Raw genomic sequence first — 15,823 nt, 5'->3', positions numbered from 1 at the left:
CAAATCACATAGGCTATGAGACCACAGACCCTGGTGGCCCTGAGGGGAGGGGATGGGACTCTCCCGTGGGGCCTGTTCCCACCAAGGCCACACGGGCTTCACACAGGGCTGCTCACTGGGCTGTTCACCTCAAAGTAACATTTTCATCTTGTAGAAATCTACCCCCAAAGTATCGCTTTATCTTTTCACAATTGAAATGTTGAAGAATTGCTTTTATTTTTAACAGTGCAACTTACTGATACTTACAAATGAAGGCGAGTGAGCTGTCCTCAGTAACATTTCATTTATTTATGTAGGTAGCACTTAAAAGTACATAATGCATTTAGGGTTACATTTTCCACAAAAACCATCAAATAACAGTCCACTCTCTGCCTCAACACCTGTACCCTCCCCACTAAAACAAACACACGCACTGTAAACTCTCCTGCAAACGTCACCTCAGGACCATGGACTATGCTGGTTTCTGGCTTCCAGCCTGTGGCATCACTACATGGACTGTCTAGATTAAAACTGTGGCATTTTCAGTCACTTCTAAGAGGACAAGGGAAAAGCAACATGAACGACGGATCCTTAGGTAAAAAGGAAGAAAAAAGTCACCAAGGGAGCATGCGGGGAAAAGAAGGCAGTGAGATCCCACCCAGCGCTCACAGGGACAGAAGAGGAAGCCTCGAGTCCTGCAAATGGGATAATCCCGGAAGCAGGACAGAATCTACCCACAATAAAGTAATTATTTTTTAAGGAGGTGACGTTGGTGAGCTGAAATACTTAGTTCAGCCTTCTTGCTCAAGGTAGGATTACTTTCACATGTTGTGTGAGCAGCAGCCTGGGGCTCCCTAGGGTTACCCTCACCTACCGAAGCTACGCGGTTTTGCTTAGCGAAGAATTTTTTGCTAAAAAGAACAATTGTGAGTCAAGAAAAAAGGATGAAATTCAGCAAAACTGAACAATATTTGAAGTTAAATTTGGGTTACCTGGAGAGGATAAAACTATAACAATAAATATAAGAAATGATTTCACATCTGAAGCAATTCTTGGCAGCTTGCCCTGCGGAGGCTGGAAGCGCCCTGACGGCTCAACGCATCCGCATCGCCCTAAGTACATTCCCAGCGCAAAACACCACCGCCAGCAGGAAAGAAGTCAGCGCAAGCATCTGTTACCTGCCGGGCCCTTACTGTACTTCTAAAGCTAAACCGGTCACAGCAGGGTGCTGGTGACAGCTCAGGAGGAAAACACAGGCGGCGTTAGCGCTGAGCAGAACATGGTTAGGAAGTCGAGGCTGCGTCCCAACGTCCCAAACTTCCATTGCCGCCGCCCATCTCATCAACTCCATCTCCTGACGTCCCGCCCTGACCAGTGTGTAACATGTGTCCAAAATCCTATTAATCCTGATTAAAGAGTGTGGCCTTGTAAATGCTGCTACCTACAGGTGTGCACAGCCACGCGGGGCCGAGTGCCGTGTGTGCGTGCCGGCCAGTCCAGCTAGCGGTTGCCCTTGGCCGACTTCTTCTTCTTCGTCTCCTCTTTCTGCTTCTGCTTCTTCCTCTTGCCACCTTCCTTGACCCCTACGGAGACACGGCTGGTGAGACACTGCAGAGCAGTGAAGTATTCAAATACGTTTTTTGAATACTTCCCCATGTTAAGAAAACAGGCACAAGGTCACCTGTGTCGGCCACATCTAAGCCTCTGTGAAGACATGGACTGCTTTCCTAAAGTGCAGGCTGGGGATGTGGGCACAGCCCTGTAGCATGCGCACCAGAGTGCCTGGGCCCAGCACTGCAGAAGGCTCCAGTGGGTCCCCTCCAGCCCACACCTCCCGCAGGCTGAGCTCTGCAGGGTTCAGCACAGCCAGCGCCTTCCTCAGTCCCGGTGCCATGTGCTGATAGTCAACAGCTGCAGGGCAAAGCCAAGGAAAAACACCTGTTATGTCCAAAGCACCAGAAGTCACTGACTTCAGCTCCACTGAAACCGTGTCCAGCTCAGTCCACACTGATGTGGGTGGAAGAAATGAGCCTAATGGTGAACTGGGGCAACAAGAAACCAGCATGGACAACTTGACTGAGCAGCACGGGGACAGCCAACATGGCCCGGCGGGCCTGGGGCTCAGACTGCCAAGGGACCATGCATGACCATCGCCACACCTGGGCCACGGGCTGCCATCCACTCAGGGCCCACCTCAGAGACCAGAAACCACCAGGCAGACACCTAACCACGCAACTGTGCTCCGAAGCAGCGTCCCCTGTGTGCTCACCCTAATCACCTGCAGCAGTGGGTCATCACACGCTGCTCTGTGACCCCCTCCATAGGGAACGTGCACCCGCAGAACACACCTGCAGACTAAGTCACACGGCACAGCTACAGACTGAGTCACACGCACAGCTGCAGACCCAGTCACACGGCACACAGATGCAGACCCAGTCACAAGCACGGCTGCAGACCCAGTCACACGCACACAGCTGCAGACCCAGTCACACGGCACACAGATGCAGACCCAGTCACACGGCACACAGCTGCAGACCCAGTCACACGCACAGCTGCGGATCCAGTCCCATGCACAGCTGCAGACCCAATCACACATGCACAGCTGTAGACCTAAGATCTCCCCCAAGCTGAGCACACGCCACCACCCCAGAACAACACAGAGGACGCCACACTCCATCAAAGTCAAACATCAAAGCCACGGTTAGGAAAGTTCCCCTGAGTTACTATGGGAAGAAAGAAAGAAGACGGCCAGCCACACCATCATGACTGCCACGTGTGGTCACTACAGCCTTCCCCCAAAGCTACAGCAAAGGAGGCAGCCCCACCAGACTGGGGGCCAGATGGGCTGCACTTTGGGTTCTAGGAGGCAATAGGACAGGAAAAGATGGTGGAAAGGCAGACGAGACACTCTGTGAAGCTGCACCCCAACCATCACTCAGCACCACCCCCCCATGTCGCTCAGCACCTCCCTGTCGCTCAGCACCCCTGCTGTCACTCGGGGAGCAGTGGGCTGGCCCTGACCCTTCCAGGGTAATGAAGCTCCTCACTATGGGTTTAGACTTGTTAATCTAGCAACAAGATGACAGCAGGGCCCTTCAAGCACCCAGAAGCCAGACCAGCAACCCTGTAAGTGTCAGACAAGGGGCCTCCTGGGTACAGGAGGGAACCCCTGCCAACCTGCTCCTTGCAGCTGGGCGAATCTACAGAGATGCAAACCAACCTACTTTGCAAATTAATTCAAGGGCTCTTTTTCTATTCCAGCAGCTTCTTGAACCTTCCTTTAAATCAGCTTTGATATCTCTCAATAAAAAATAGTTAAATGAAAGTCTTTGAGACTGGGCACAGTTGGTGCCTCATGCCTGCAAACCTACCCCTCTGGGTGGCCGCCGGCAGGAGGATTGCCCAAGGCTACAAGGTCAAGACCAGCCCAAGCAAGGAGACCCTATCTCTAGTAAAATATAAAACTTAGCTGGCCAAGTAGTTTGTACCTGTAGTCCCAGCTACTTCAGAGGATCGCACAGGCCCCCAGGAGTTTGAGGCTGCAGTGAGCTGTGAGCATGTCACTGCACTGTAGCCTGGGTAACAGAGTGAGACCCCTGTCTCAAAAAAAAAACAAAAATCTTTAACGTGGGCTTGGCGCGCCTGTAGCTCAGCGGCTAGGGTGCCAGCCACATACACCAGACCTGGCAGGTTCGAATCCAGCTCAGGCCTGCCAAACAACCACAACTACAATCAAAAAAAAATAGCTGGGCATTGTGGTGGGTGCCTATAGTCCCAGCTACTTGGGAGAATGAGGCAAGAGAATCGCTTAAACCCAAGAGCTTGAGGTTGCTGTGAGCTATAACGCCGTGGCACTCTACCAAGGGCAACGAAGTGAGACTCTGCCTCAAAAAAAAAAAAAAAAAAAAAAAAAAACTTTAGCATGTGTTCACTATTATTTCTATGAAAACTGTATCTTTAATTCTTCTAATATTTAACTTTGATGCTCTTCAAGACATCATAACTGGAAGGGAAAAAAGGGGAAGAAACAGGAGAAAAACGCCACCCCTAGGAAAGGACCAAAGATTATCTACCACAGGGTTTGAATTTGGATTCGTAAGTTATCTGGCTTCCCCCCACAAAAGCAGCTCGTCAGCCCCAATGATAGGCATGGAGAGCACTGTGGGAGCAGGTGGAAGAGCCGTCTGAGGGCCACCCTATGCTCCACCTTCCCAACCAGCTTCCCAACCAGACCCTCATCTTTCACTGGATGGGCATGGTCTTTGGGAACCCACAGCAACAGTACTCATGGGACAGGGGACAGCCCAGTCTGGGGGTAACGACTGGGATGCCTCTGGACAGCGTGACACTTCCCACCTGGCGCCTGCTCTGCTGAACAGCCCATCACCTGCATACCCTACCAGTGGGATCTGGGAAATGACAAGGTACCTAGCAAGCCACGTGTGCAGTGTTCTTGCAACCCAAATGCCTCAAACGTATCTGTCAAGGAAAACGAAATCTACCACCTTGCTCCATCTTGCACCTTGCAAAGAGCCTTCAGCCCAATGTTACCCCCAGCCCACCCTCAGACCTTCAAAACCAGCCCCTGGTCCCCTGCACGGCTTCCTGGCCACACTCAGCCCTGCAGTCCACCCCACAGGGAAGGGTCACTGTGCCCACCCCAGGGCCAGCACAACCCACCTACAGGACAAAGCGTGCACTGGGCTCTTACAGATGAGGGTGCACTTCCTTCTGTCCCCCCAAAAACATGACGGGCAACTTTGTGTCATCTGAGAAGAACCTGAAGGAACTTTAAGGGATGGATTTTCAACAGGAAATTGTAATGCCAGCTCCTGCCTAGAAGTGCTGTTTGCCAAGGCCACAGAACCAGCCCCACCACACACACCTGGCCGCTTGGCACAGGATTTTCCTCCACAACCCCATTTGTGGTCACCTTGGTACTTCCAGCCAAAATGGGACAAGTGAAAACTCAAGTCAGGGTCAACTCTAAGGCGCCCACCCTCAGCAGTGACTCAGGGGCCCGCACCATGCCTGAGGGGTAGAGCTCGGCAAAGGACTCAAGACAGAGGCCTGAGGCAGAGGGCGAGGGTGACCCACAGGGGTGTGGGCAGGTGGCCAGTTCACAATCTCAAGCACTAGCAGTAAGTTACTAGAAGGAGCATGTCGGGTGAAAGCAGCACTAGGCAGGCCCAGCTGCTCCCTCCTCCTCTGCCCAGACAATGCACTTCATACACACCCCAGGAGACGGGACCCAGGGACCCAGGTTTAATCATGAGCCATGCCAGGCTGGGCCCGCCTTCTGGGAGCTGGGACAGGGTGAGCAGAAGAGGAGGTGCCACCAGCCGGGCCCGCTCAGGTCAGCACACAGCAGCACAGGCTTGGCCGCTGTTCTTGCTCTCCTTCGGCCTCTGGGGGAGCAGCCTCCCCGTGCACACCTGCTGCAGACGTGGTGGCCTCCCAGGGCCCGGGGGTGTGCTGGCGCCCCTGCTCGCTGTCCTCAGAAGCGTGGTGGGGTGCGTTTCGCACGGAGGCCGGTTTCGGCGGCTTCAGCGAGCGGGTGCTGGTGGGCTGCGCGGGCAGGGCGCTCTGTCCTCTCCGCATGCGCTCCTCGGCCAGGGCGTTCTCGTCTGCCACACCTGAAAGCACAGCACCGACAGAACCGTGAGCAGGTGGCCCGCAGCCACCCTCCTGCCAGTGAAAGGTCCCTGCTGCCACCACAGGTCTGCAGGACAAGAAGGCATTACCTCCCTTCATCGGCAGCACCAGTGGGGCCCGAGCTTCCTATAGGAGGACAGAAAGACGCAGCAGCAGCAGCTCCCGGCCTACCCCCAGCACAGTCATGACTTCGGTGTGTACGTCCCTTCACAAGTCTGTGGTAAGAATCAGCAAGCACCTGGAGGAACAGGCTCACACCCGGGCAGCAGACAGTGACACTCTGTGGCAGCTGGAGCCCTGGAACCTGGGGCAGGAACCAGCCTGCTTGGCGGGTGGGGGTGGGGGGCCGCTTCCTGGCCCTCCGGGTCCTGAGGCAGATTCCCTCTACTTCACCCTGAAAGTTGTGTTCATTAATCTTTTTTTTTTAAGAGACAGAGTCTCACTTTATCACCCTCAGTAGAGTGCTGTGGCATCACAGCTCATAGCAACCTCTAACTCCTGGGCTTAAGCAATTCTCTTGCCTCAGCCTCTAGAGTAGCTGGGACTACAGGCGCCCGCCACAACGCCCGGCTATTTTTTGTTGCAGTTTGGCTGGGGCTGGGTTTGAACCTGCCACCCTCAGTATATGGGGCAGGTGCCCTACCCACTGAGCCACAGGCGCCGTCCTGTGTTCATTAATCTTTTGAAAAATAGAAACTGCACACCGGATGGATACAAGGAATGAAAGAAAAAACACAGACTGCCCTCTGAAGGCCCCTGCTTGGCTCCTCTGGAGGTTTGGGGTTAACAGTCACTCTGTGGGCAGAGACACACGCACAGCACCACTAGAGCTCCAGGGCCAAGACTGAGGCCACAGCAGCAGACGTCCCTGTCCCATTAAACACTGCTCCGAGGAGGAGACGTCTGCTTCTCTCTGCAAGAGTGACTGTCAGCAATCACCTACTAGATGCCCTACACCCCGAGGTCTGTGGTCTGAAGGCCCTTTCAGGACACCCACTCGGCAGGACGCAAGCGCCTCCTCCTGCGAGCGCACCCAGCTCCCTGGAACCCTCTGAAAATGAAATGGTGAGACACATGTGAGTAAGGGCTGTGACCCGGCTGCACACCACTCACAGCTCCGGGCATAGCCTCCCCAGCACACCCAGCCCGGCACTGGGAGAAGCAATCCTGCTGCCCCGTGAAACCCACTCTCAGGCAATTGGGCAATCGGCAGCAGCAGCTCCTCAACCAGTGCCCAGGAGACCAGGACAGTGGTGGCTGAGGAGGGACAGTGGCTGGAGAGACGTCCCCCACCACATGCAGGCACAGAGCCCATCTGTGAGGAAGCTGTGGGCCAGGGACTCTCAGAGGAGAGGGGCCTCCCAGAAGTGCCACAGCCCTGAGCTCACAGGTGCCCAGAGGGCTCAGATGTTTCCAGAATTCAGCACACTTGGGAGCCAGCAGGCCCTGACCTCCCTTCTATCTACACCAATCTCATTGCCCCCTCTCTACACAAACACACATGTGATTTTTGGAGTCATTTAACCAAGTGCCCAGAGCTTCAGAAGCCCTGCTAATGCCCACCTGACTCATCCTGCCAGAGCCCCAGGACCCCTAGGATGGCTGCACCAGAGAACACCAGATCTGCCCAGCATGCACTGGGGTGGCTTAGGGACATTGTGTGCTTACCTGCAAAGGAACAGCTGGCCAGGCAGGTGCCTGCGGTGCTGCACCACAGACGGCACTCAGCACACACAGGGTCTGAGCAGGTTAACACACACACACACATGCAGCATCCTCAGTGGTGGTAGGAAACCCATGGAAGTTGAGCGGACACACACACACACACACACACACACACACACACACACACACACACACACACACACACACACACACACACACACACACACACACACACACACACACACACACACACACACACACACACACACACACACACACACACACACACACACACACACACACACACACACACACACACACACACACACACACACACACACACACACACACACACACACACACACACACACACACACACACACACACACACACACACACACACACACACACACACACACACACACACACACACACACCATCCTCAGTGGTGGGAGGAAACCCATGGAAGTTTTCAGGAGGTCCAGGGCACCGCTGAGGGAGAACTAGGAGCAGCCCCCAGGTGTCTGTGACATCAACAGCCGGCACTGCACTTACAGCAAACCAAATGCGTTCCCCAGGCCACAGCGGCCCCTGAGAATACGGAGTACCAGGTATCACTGCTTCAGTGATACAACTTCCAAATCTCACTCTAGAGTTAAGAGATGGTGGGGTGGCTCCCACCCCAGCCCCATGGCAGCCCCACCAAGCTGCTGCCCACGGGCCCACCAGGGAGAAGCTCCCGGCCCACCTGCCCAGCCACTGCCACAGAGATGGCAGAGTCAGCCAGGCCCATCTCTGGACAGTCCCAACAGTAAGTCTGTAGGGTTGTCGGAGTTATACTTCTCCAAGGATGACTAATTTTGACCAAGTTTCAAGTATGGGACACACTGAACTTCTCTGGAAATGGACTGAGCATCCTGGACCCTGTTGGGCAACTCTCCACGTGGCTTGCGGCCCTGGTCAGCACTGGGGCTCCTGCCAGGGACAGTCAAGTCAGACACTGACTGAGGAGGGGAACCCAGTCTCCAGCTCTCTGCTGTCCACAGCCCTGCAATTTCAGCACAGCCACCCTGGGCCTCCCCACACCCTGATGTGGGAAGCTCCAACCCCTTTTGTATGAGTCCTGCTGGTCAGCCAAAGGTCACTCGAAGCTGCCTACCTCCCCCAACCTAGGACTGCCTTCCAGGGTTGCTCTGTCGTTGTATTTCCTGTCTGTTTAGAAAATGAAAAGGCCAGGTGACATGCTAAGGTCTGTAATCCCAGCACTCTAGGAGGCCAAGGCAGGAGGATCCCTTGAGCTCAGGAGTTCCAGACTGGCCTGAATAAGAATGAGACCCCACCTCTACTAAAAACAGAAAAACTAGGGTGGCACCTATGGCTCAGTGAGTCGGGTGCCGGCCCCATATACAGTGGGTGGTAGGTTCAAACCCAGCCCCAGCCAAATACAACAAAAAACAGCCGGGCGTTGTGGTGGGCATCTGTGGTCCCAGCTACTCGGGAGGCTGAGGCAAGAGAATCACCTAAGCCCAAGAGCTGGAAGTTGCTGTGAGCTATGACACCACGCACTCTACTGAGGGTGACAAAGTGAGACTCTGACTCAAAAAAAAAAAAAGAAAAACTAGGCCGGGTACAATAGCTCACACCTATAATCCCAACACTATAGAAGGCCAAGGCAGGCAGATCACCTCACCTCATGATTTTGATACCAGCCTAAGCAAGAGTGAAACCTCCATTTCTAAAATAATAGCCAGGTATTGTGGCGGGCACCTGTAATCCCAGCTACTCAGGAGGCTGAGACAAGAGAATCACTTGAGCCCAGGAGTCTGAGGTTTCCATGAGCTATGAAGACACTGCGCAGGCAGTGGTTTTTTTAAGTCTGTCTCAAAAAAACAAAAAAGGAAAGAAAGAAAGAAAAATAGCTGGGCGTCATGGCAGGCACCCGAAATCCCAGCTACTCAGGAGGCTGAGGCAGGAAGATCACTTGAGCCCAGGAGTTTGAGGTTGCTGAGCTGTGACACAGCCATGGCACTCTACCCAGGGTGACAGAATGAGACTATCTCAAAAAAAGTCACAAAGATGGAGACTTTAAATTTTTTCTAACAACCTGGATGGATATGGAGAACACTCTCCTATGATCAGAGGAATGGAAAAACAGGCATTGTATGTGCTCAGTGGTAAACTGAAACTAGTAGATTAACACCTATTGCTCACTTGAGAGAAAAACTCAATTAAATTTGGGAAGTGCAGAGAAGGTTCAGGAAGTTTCCACTCAAAGGAGACACTGCCCATGCGTGTGGCGTGTGACACACCTCCTGAGAGAAGGAAGCCAACTAGGATTCGACTCTGACTTCACAAATGCAAACAGCATAGCCTAATCCTGTGTCCCTGTCAATCTGAAATGTTATTTTAAAATGGAAGAAAAAAAGTCACTAAGATGGTAATCCTGATATTTTGAAAACAAATCCAGCAAGTGCTCAAATATTGAACACAGACAAATGTGGTGTTTAAAGCTACCCGCTTGTCTCTCAAAGTCTGCAGACAGCCTACTGGCACGTCTCACGTGACTGGAGAGGCCAGGTGAGGCTATCCCTGTCCCCTCTCCTCACACAAGAGCATGTGAAAAGTGCCTCAGGAGGCACTGGCTGGAGCTCAGGCCTCCCCACCTCCCAGGCAAGTTTCCCCAGCAACTCCACAAACAGTGGTCATTTTGACCCTACTGTGCCCAGTGACTGCACCAGCATCCTGGGGCTCTCGGCCTCTCGGTTCCGCCCAGACCCAGAAAGATCCACCAGGAGCTTAAGGCCTTATGCACCGTCTAGGGCCAGGTCTTGGCAGGGAGGCCGCCATCCCCAAAAGTGATGGGTCTGGCTGCTGGTGCTATGCACACAAAACTGATTTATCTGTGTGTGTCTACAGAAGGGTACAAATACAAGTTTTGGCAGGAGAACTGTTCCTGTAGGTTTCAGTCGTCATGACTGCCCCAAAGCACGGGGCCAGGCACCCTTAGCCTTGCAGAACCCGTCCTGCCTAGGAACTGCTGACCAAAGGTTGAATGGGTCCGACCTGCCTGCCCCACACCTTTCACAGCTTTGTGACAAGAAAAATGAGATGGAAGCATACTGCCCAATGACCACCAGCCTGAAGGGGCTCTCAGCCTCTCGGTTCTTCCCAGGCCCAGCTCTGTGAGTTCTTGCCCCAAGAACATAGCCTGGTGCAGATTCCACCAAGGCCCAAGGTGACTGTGACATGCACACCAAGTCATAGCCTCTCTGCAGGGGACAGGGTAGCCAGGGCAGACCAGGGGCAGTGCGAGGCAGGATGCTCTTGGAAAGTGCATGCCTGTCCTGTCCTCCCACCTGAGAGCCGGGCTGCTCATGCTGCAGAAGGCAGCTCCAGGGCACCACGTGCAAGTCTGTGGCCACAAGGAGGCAAGGACCCAGGCCTGCGAGAAGTCACCAGACCAAAGAGCCCTTGCACTTTGAATAGACATCAGAAGTGACCAGGCAAAGGCAGCAATCACCAGGCTTTGGTTGAGACTGAGCTGGCTTCAGGTGTGACCCAGCACTGGTGGCGACGAGGGAGTGCCCATGTCACTCCTCCCCCAACTCCAGCGGCCCAGCACAGAGAGTGAAGAGAGTGAGAGACTTTGCCTGGTAATGCAGGGAATTCTCCCACATCTTACCCAAGTCCACCAAGATGGTACCCACGGAGTCTGCAAGAATCACAGCACTGCTGGGCTTGGGGCTCCCCCGTGCTGATGTGGCTGCACTGACCAAAGACTGAGATTGCAACACTCAACTCCCTTTGAGTATCTGAAAAGCCTTCTCAAGAAAGACGGGTTCAAACAAGCCCAGAGTGCAAAGATTAAAATAAACACCTGAGGGCAGCACCTATGGCTCAGTGGGTAGGGCGCTGGCCCCATATACTGAGGGTGGCGGGTTCAAACCCAGCCCCGGCCAAACTGCAACAAAAAAATAGCCGGGTGTTGTGGCTGGCGCCTGTAGTCCCAGCTACTCAGGAGGCTGAGGCAAGAGAATTGCCTAAGCCCAAGAGCTGGAGGTTGCTGTGAACTGTGACGCCACAGCACTCTACCCAGGGCAACAAAGTGAGAGGCTGTCTCTAAAAAAAAATAAAATAAAACAAACACCTGACTCTTCAATGCCCAGGTATAGACAAATATCCATAAACATCAAGAACATCGAGAAAAACAGGACCTCACCAGAGGAACCAAGTTAGGTGCCAGTGACCAATCCTGGACCGGTAGAGACAGGTGACCTGAACAACAAAGAATTCAAGATAGCTGTCCTCAAGATGCTTGGTCAATTGAAGATAACACAGAGAAGGAATAGAAATTAAAAAAGGAAACTATCGGGCAGCACCTGTGGCTCAAGGGGTAGGGCGCCGGTCCCATATGCCGGAGGCGGCGGGTTCAAACCCAGCCCCGGCCAAAAACCAAAAAAAAAAAAAAAAGGAAACCATCAAGCAGAAATTCTAGAGCTGCAGAATTCAACTGACAAACTGAAAAATGCTTTGGACTCCCCCAAGAGCAGAACTGACCAAGCAGAGAAGAGTTGAGTGTGAAGCTCGGCTGCGTGAAGACAAGGAAGGGGGAGAGCGAGGAGGCGGCTCAGCTGCAGCCTCGAGGTCTGTGCAGGAGCTCAGGGCCTTAGAGACCAGGTGGAGGTTGGGGCACTGAGTTTATTAAAGGAAGTCCAACAAAGAACTCTCCAAACCTAGGGACAGATCCCAGGCACAAGATCACCAAGCAGATTTAACCCAACATGGACTACCTCCTGGCATCTAATAATCAGTATATAAAACTACACCCCACATGAAAGAAAAAACACCAGTACAGTCTAGTGAGGGGAAGGAGGCAGGGAGAGCAACTGGTGGGATCTCGCCTCAGGGGCACAAGGTGAGAGTGTTCAGCAGCCTCCCCCCAAGGGCTCAACTACAACTTGAACTTTACCTTAGAAATGAGAACAGTGTAATCTAAACATTTATACACTCATATTAATCTGAAAAAAATATATAATTATAATAATCAACTTCCCAAAAGTCACAGATAAAGACATGGTCCTCAAGGAAGCAAAAAAAAAAGTAAAATAAATAAATAAAGGAGCTAGCCCCACTGTGTCTGGGAGCAGACATCTCAGCGGAAACCTTCCAGGCCCGGAAGGAAGGACTGAAGGAAAAAACTTTACCCTAGAATTATTACATCCTGCAAAATATCCATCAAACATGAAGGGGAAATACTTACCCAGACAGACGAAAAAAAGTAGAGGATCCTTCCCCTCTCTCCATGAAGTGTTGAACAGGAGAACCAACAGGTCCTCAGGGGGAACTGCTCTTGGGACACTGTACCTGGCCACAGGCAACTGGCTTTTTCTTTTTTTTCCAGACAGAGTCTCATTTTCTTACCCGTGGTAGAATGCCATGGTGTCTTAGCTCACAGCAACCTCAAACTCTTGGGCTTAAGCGATTCTCTTGCCTCAGCCTCCCAAGTAGCTGGGACCACAGGCGCCCACCACAATGCCTGGCTATTTTTTGGTTGTAGTTGTCATTGTTCTTTAGCAGGGCAGGGCCAGGCTCAAACCCAACAGCCTTGGTGTATGTGGCCGGTGCCCTAACCACTAAGCTATGGGCGCCGAGCCAGGCAACTGGCTTTAAATGAGTAGTCACAGACTCCCGGTCCTCATACCCTGGGAAGGAATGGGTGGGCAGCTGCCCCCTAAAAGAAGCTGGGCTATGGCCACACTACACCCCCCACAAACCTCCCACTGGGCCGCACTCTTGCCCAGAAGCCCACCTAGGTCTACAAGGGTACGAGGAAGGAATGGTCAGGGCAGTAGGGTGCAGCTTCCTTCTGGACGTAAAACACAAGCAGCCCTATGGCCCCTTGTGGACAGACTGCGCCGCCCCCAAACAACACAGCCTACAGGAGCCCCAGGAGGAGGAGGGGCTTGGCAGTGGGGGCTCCACTGCCCACCGTCAGAGGTCAGCTCAGCCAGAGAGTTCAACGTGAAATGCTCTGCACTTTCACTTTCCTTGCTTTAAAACAAGAATAAAATCTAACACAGTTCAATGTGAGTTTTGACACTATACCTAAAAGTGGCTTCAAAGAATGAAAGTTCCCATGGGCGGCGCCTGTGGCTCAAAGGAGTAGGGTGCCGGCCCCATATGCCAGAGGTGGTGGGTTCAAACCCAGCCCTGGCCAAAAACTGCAAAAAAAAAAAAAAAAAAGAATGAAAGTTCCCTTGAAGAAGACATGCTAGCACTGACCAGAGACACCAGTGAAGGAGCCTGTGACAGCACGGCCCTCCAAGGAGCCCCAGAGACTTGCATGGGGAGCACATTCCCAGGAGGTGGCCGGCTGGCGATGGCCTGGCCTCTCTGATGCGGTCTCTGGCTCTGTGCCAGATAAACTGAATGAAAAGTGCCACGGACAGAGGGTCAGTGTCTCAGAACACAGACAGCACATTCACCTCTAAAAACTGCTGCATGAGCTACAGTGACAGATAAATCCTGCTGGCAATGCTCCCTAACACAGATGACCTAAAAATACAACATATAGGCCAGGCGGCATCTCAAGCCTCTACTCTCAGCACACTGGGAGGCTGAGACAGGCAATAAAAATACAACATTATAATCTCCCGGACGTCACACATGCAGTCCTTTGCTGAATGCACTGTTGCTACGCGGCCATAACTGCTCTTTAAAACCAGGGAAACCCTTTCTGAATCACACAGCGCAGCTCCATGGAGGGAGCTCCATTCCTTTGGCACCTGCTCACCCCACGGTGAGAGGCCTCTGCCGCTGGACAGGGACAGGCTGCAGCCTGCATGGGCTGCTGCAGACCTGGGCAAGGGACCCCCACAGGACCTCACCAGTGAACAGCTTTAAAATGATGTCAACCCATAGAAAGCCACATTGCTCCTCTTGGTATAACCTAAAATTCCCCAAATTAAAACCAAAATTAAGTATGAACTGCCACTTCAGCCTCGCCCCACCACATGCACTACACTTTTTAGAAGTCAGCCTCTGTCTCCGCACAACCTTTTCCAGACTTGCTATGTGAGACCATTAACTGTTCTTTACCACATTGATCCAATTCTGATTCTTCCTGTGCATGAACTAATAAACCTGTTAAACTACTAAAAACATACGTTGGTTATAGGAGTTGAAGCTTCTTCTCCATCTGGGGAATATACCAGAAACTGCCTCGTAGCATAAAGTTAAAAATGAAAGCGAGTATCTCTCTGCCAGTATCTCCCTGACTCAAAACACACACACTGAAGCCATCCCACAGTTACGGCAGGAATGTCCCTGCAGCTGCCGCAGAGCCTGACACCACTTCAAAGGCTCTGTGCTATCCTTTACGCTGCCTGAATGCAGTGCAGGAATCTGGCTGACAACACGCAGATGAAAATAAACTTCCACAGATAAAAACAGAATCGCCATGGTTCAGTGCCTGTAGCTCAGTGGCTAGGGCACCAGCCACATACATCGGGGCTAGCGGGTTCAAATCCAGGTCAGGCCTGCCAAACAACAGTGACAACTACAACCAAAAACTAGCCAGGTGATGTGGCAGGCATTTGTAGTCCCAGCTACTTGGGAGGCTGAGGCAAAAGAATCATTTAAGCCCAAGAGTTTGAGGTTGCTATGAACTGTGACGGCCACAGGACTCTAACCAGAGTGACAGCTTGAGATTGTCTCAAAAAAATAAAAATTAAAGGGCAGCACTGTGGCTCAGTGACGGGGTGCCGGCCCCATATACCAAGGGTAGCGGGTTTGAGCCCAGACCCGGCCAAACTGCAATAACAACAACAACAACAACAAATAAATAAATAAATAAACCCACAATCCAAGACACCTTTGCTGAGCCTGCTTCCTTTTGCTTTTCTTTTTTTTGGGGGGAGGGGGGATTAAAACCCCACACTCACCACTTGAAATGACCCCAACATCCAAGACTGCTCGCTTGGCCCATCAGAAGGCAGGCTCGCCAACACCATCAACGTGCCAGCAAGTGGGACGGAGACCCTACCTCTGTTCTCAGGTAAGCACAGCAATACAAGAGTCGGGGGCCACACGCCTCGTGCTGGGTGCACACACACACGACCATGTGGACAAGGCACCGGTCACTTCAGTTGGGGAGTGCAGAGAAGCAGGACAGAGGCGGCATGAAGGAATGGGGGGGGGGGGGGGGGTGTCAGCAGAAGCTACACAGTTCTGAGTGCCCTAGCTAAGGGGCCCTAGGCAGTCTCCAACAGGAGAACAACAACTCTACCAACCCTGACACGGACACATGGAACAAGTTCACCCGTAACAAGTGCAAGTTCAAAGGCAAAGGAAGGACAGGGTGCAGCTGTACAGAGCTGCTGCAGGGTAACAGGTAAGGAGCCCACTAGCTGATGACCAGGGGAAGCAGCATGCACAGGGAACATGGAACTCCTGCCACAGCCCGGAACCTAAGGCAAGTAGCGTGTCAGACTCCAGACCTCTAGTGTGGTGACCATGGCAGCTC

General features: G+C 52.7%; 1 protein-coding gene across 7 annotated transcripts in view; it reads right to left on the bottom strand.

Annotated features, from left to right (window-relative positions):
- Positions 1-207: 207 nt before the first annotated feature.
- DNAJB6 (DnaJ heat shock protein family (Hsp40) member B6) overlaps positions 208-15,823 on the bottom strand; it is a 72,702-nt gene continuing 57,086 nt past the window's right edge. For all 7 annotated transcript variants that reach the window (XM_053608845.1, XM_053608849.1, XM_053608850.1 and 4 more), the window contains 2 exons: positions 5,415-5,615; positions 208-1,562 (listed from right to left, as the gene is read on the bottom strand). In XM_053608845.1, coding sequence (XP_053464820.1) covers positions 1,480-1,562; positions 5,415-5,615 — 284 coding nt within the window. In that variant the 3' untranslated portion in view covers positions 208-1,479. The remainder of the gene's footprint in view (positions 1,563-5,414; positions 5,616-15,823) is intronic.

This window comes from Nycticebus coucang, chromosome 11 (genome assembly GCF_027406575.1).
Source record: "Nycticebus coucang isolate mNycCou1 chromosome 11, mNycCou1.pri, whole genome shotgun sequence".
NCBI classification, from domain to species: domain Eukaryota; kingdom Metazoa; phylum Chordata; class Mammalia; order Primates; family Lorisidae; genus Nycticebus; species Nycticebus coucang.
The sequence above is the reverse complement of the archived record's forward strand: the minus strand, read 5'-3'. Positions and strand labels throughout refer to the sequence as shown.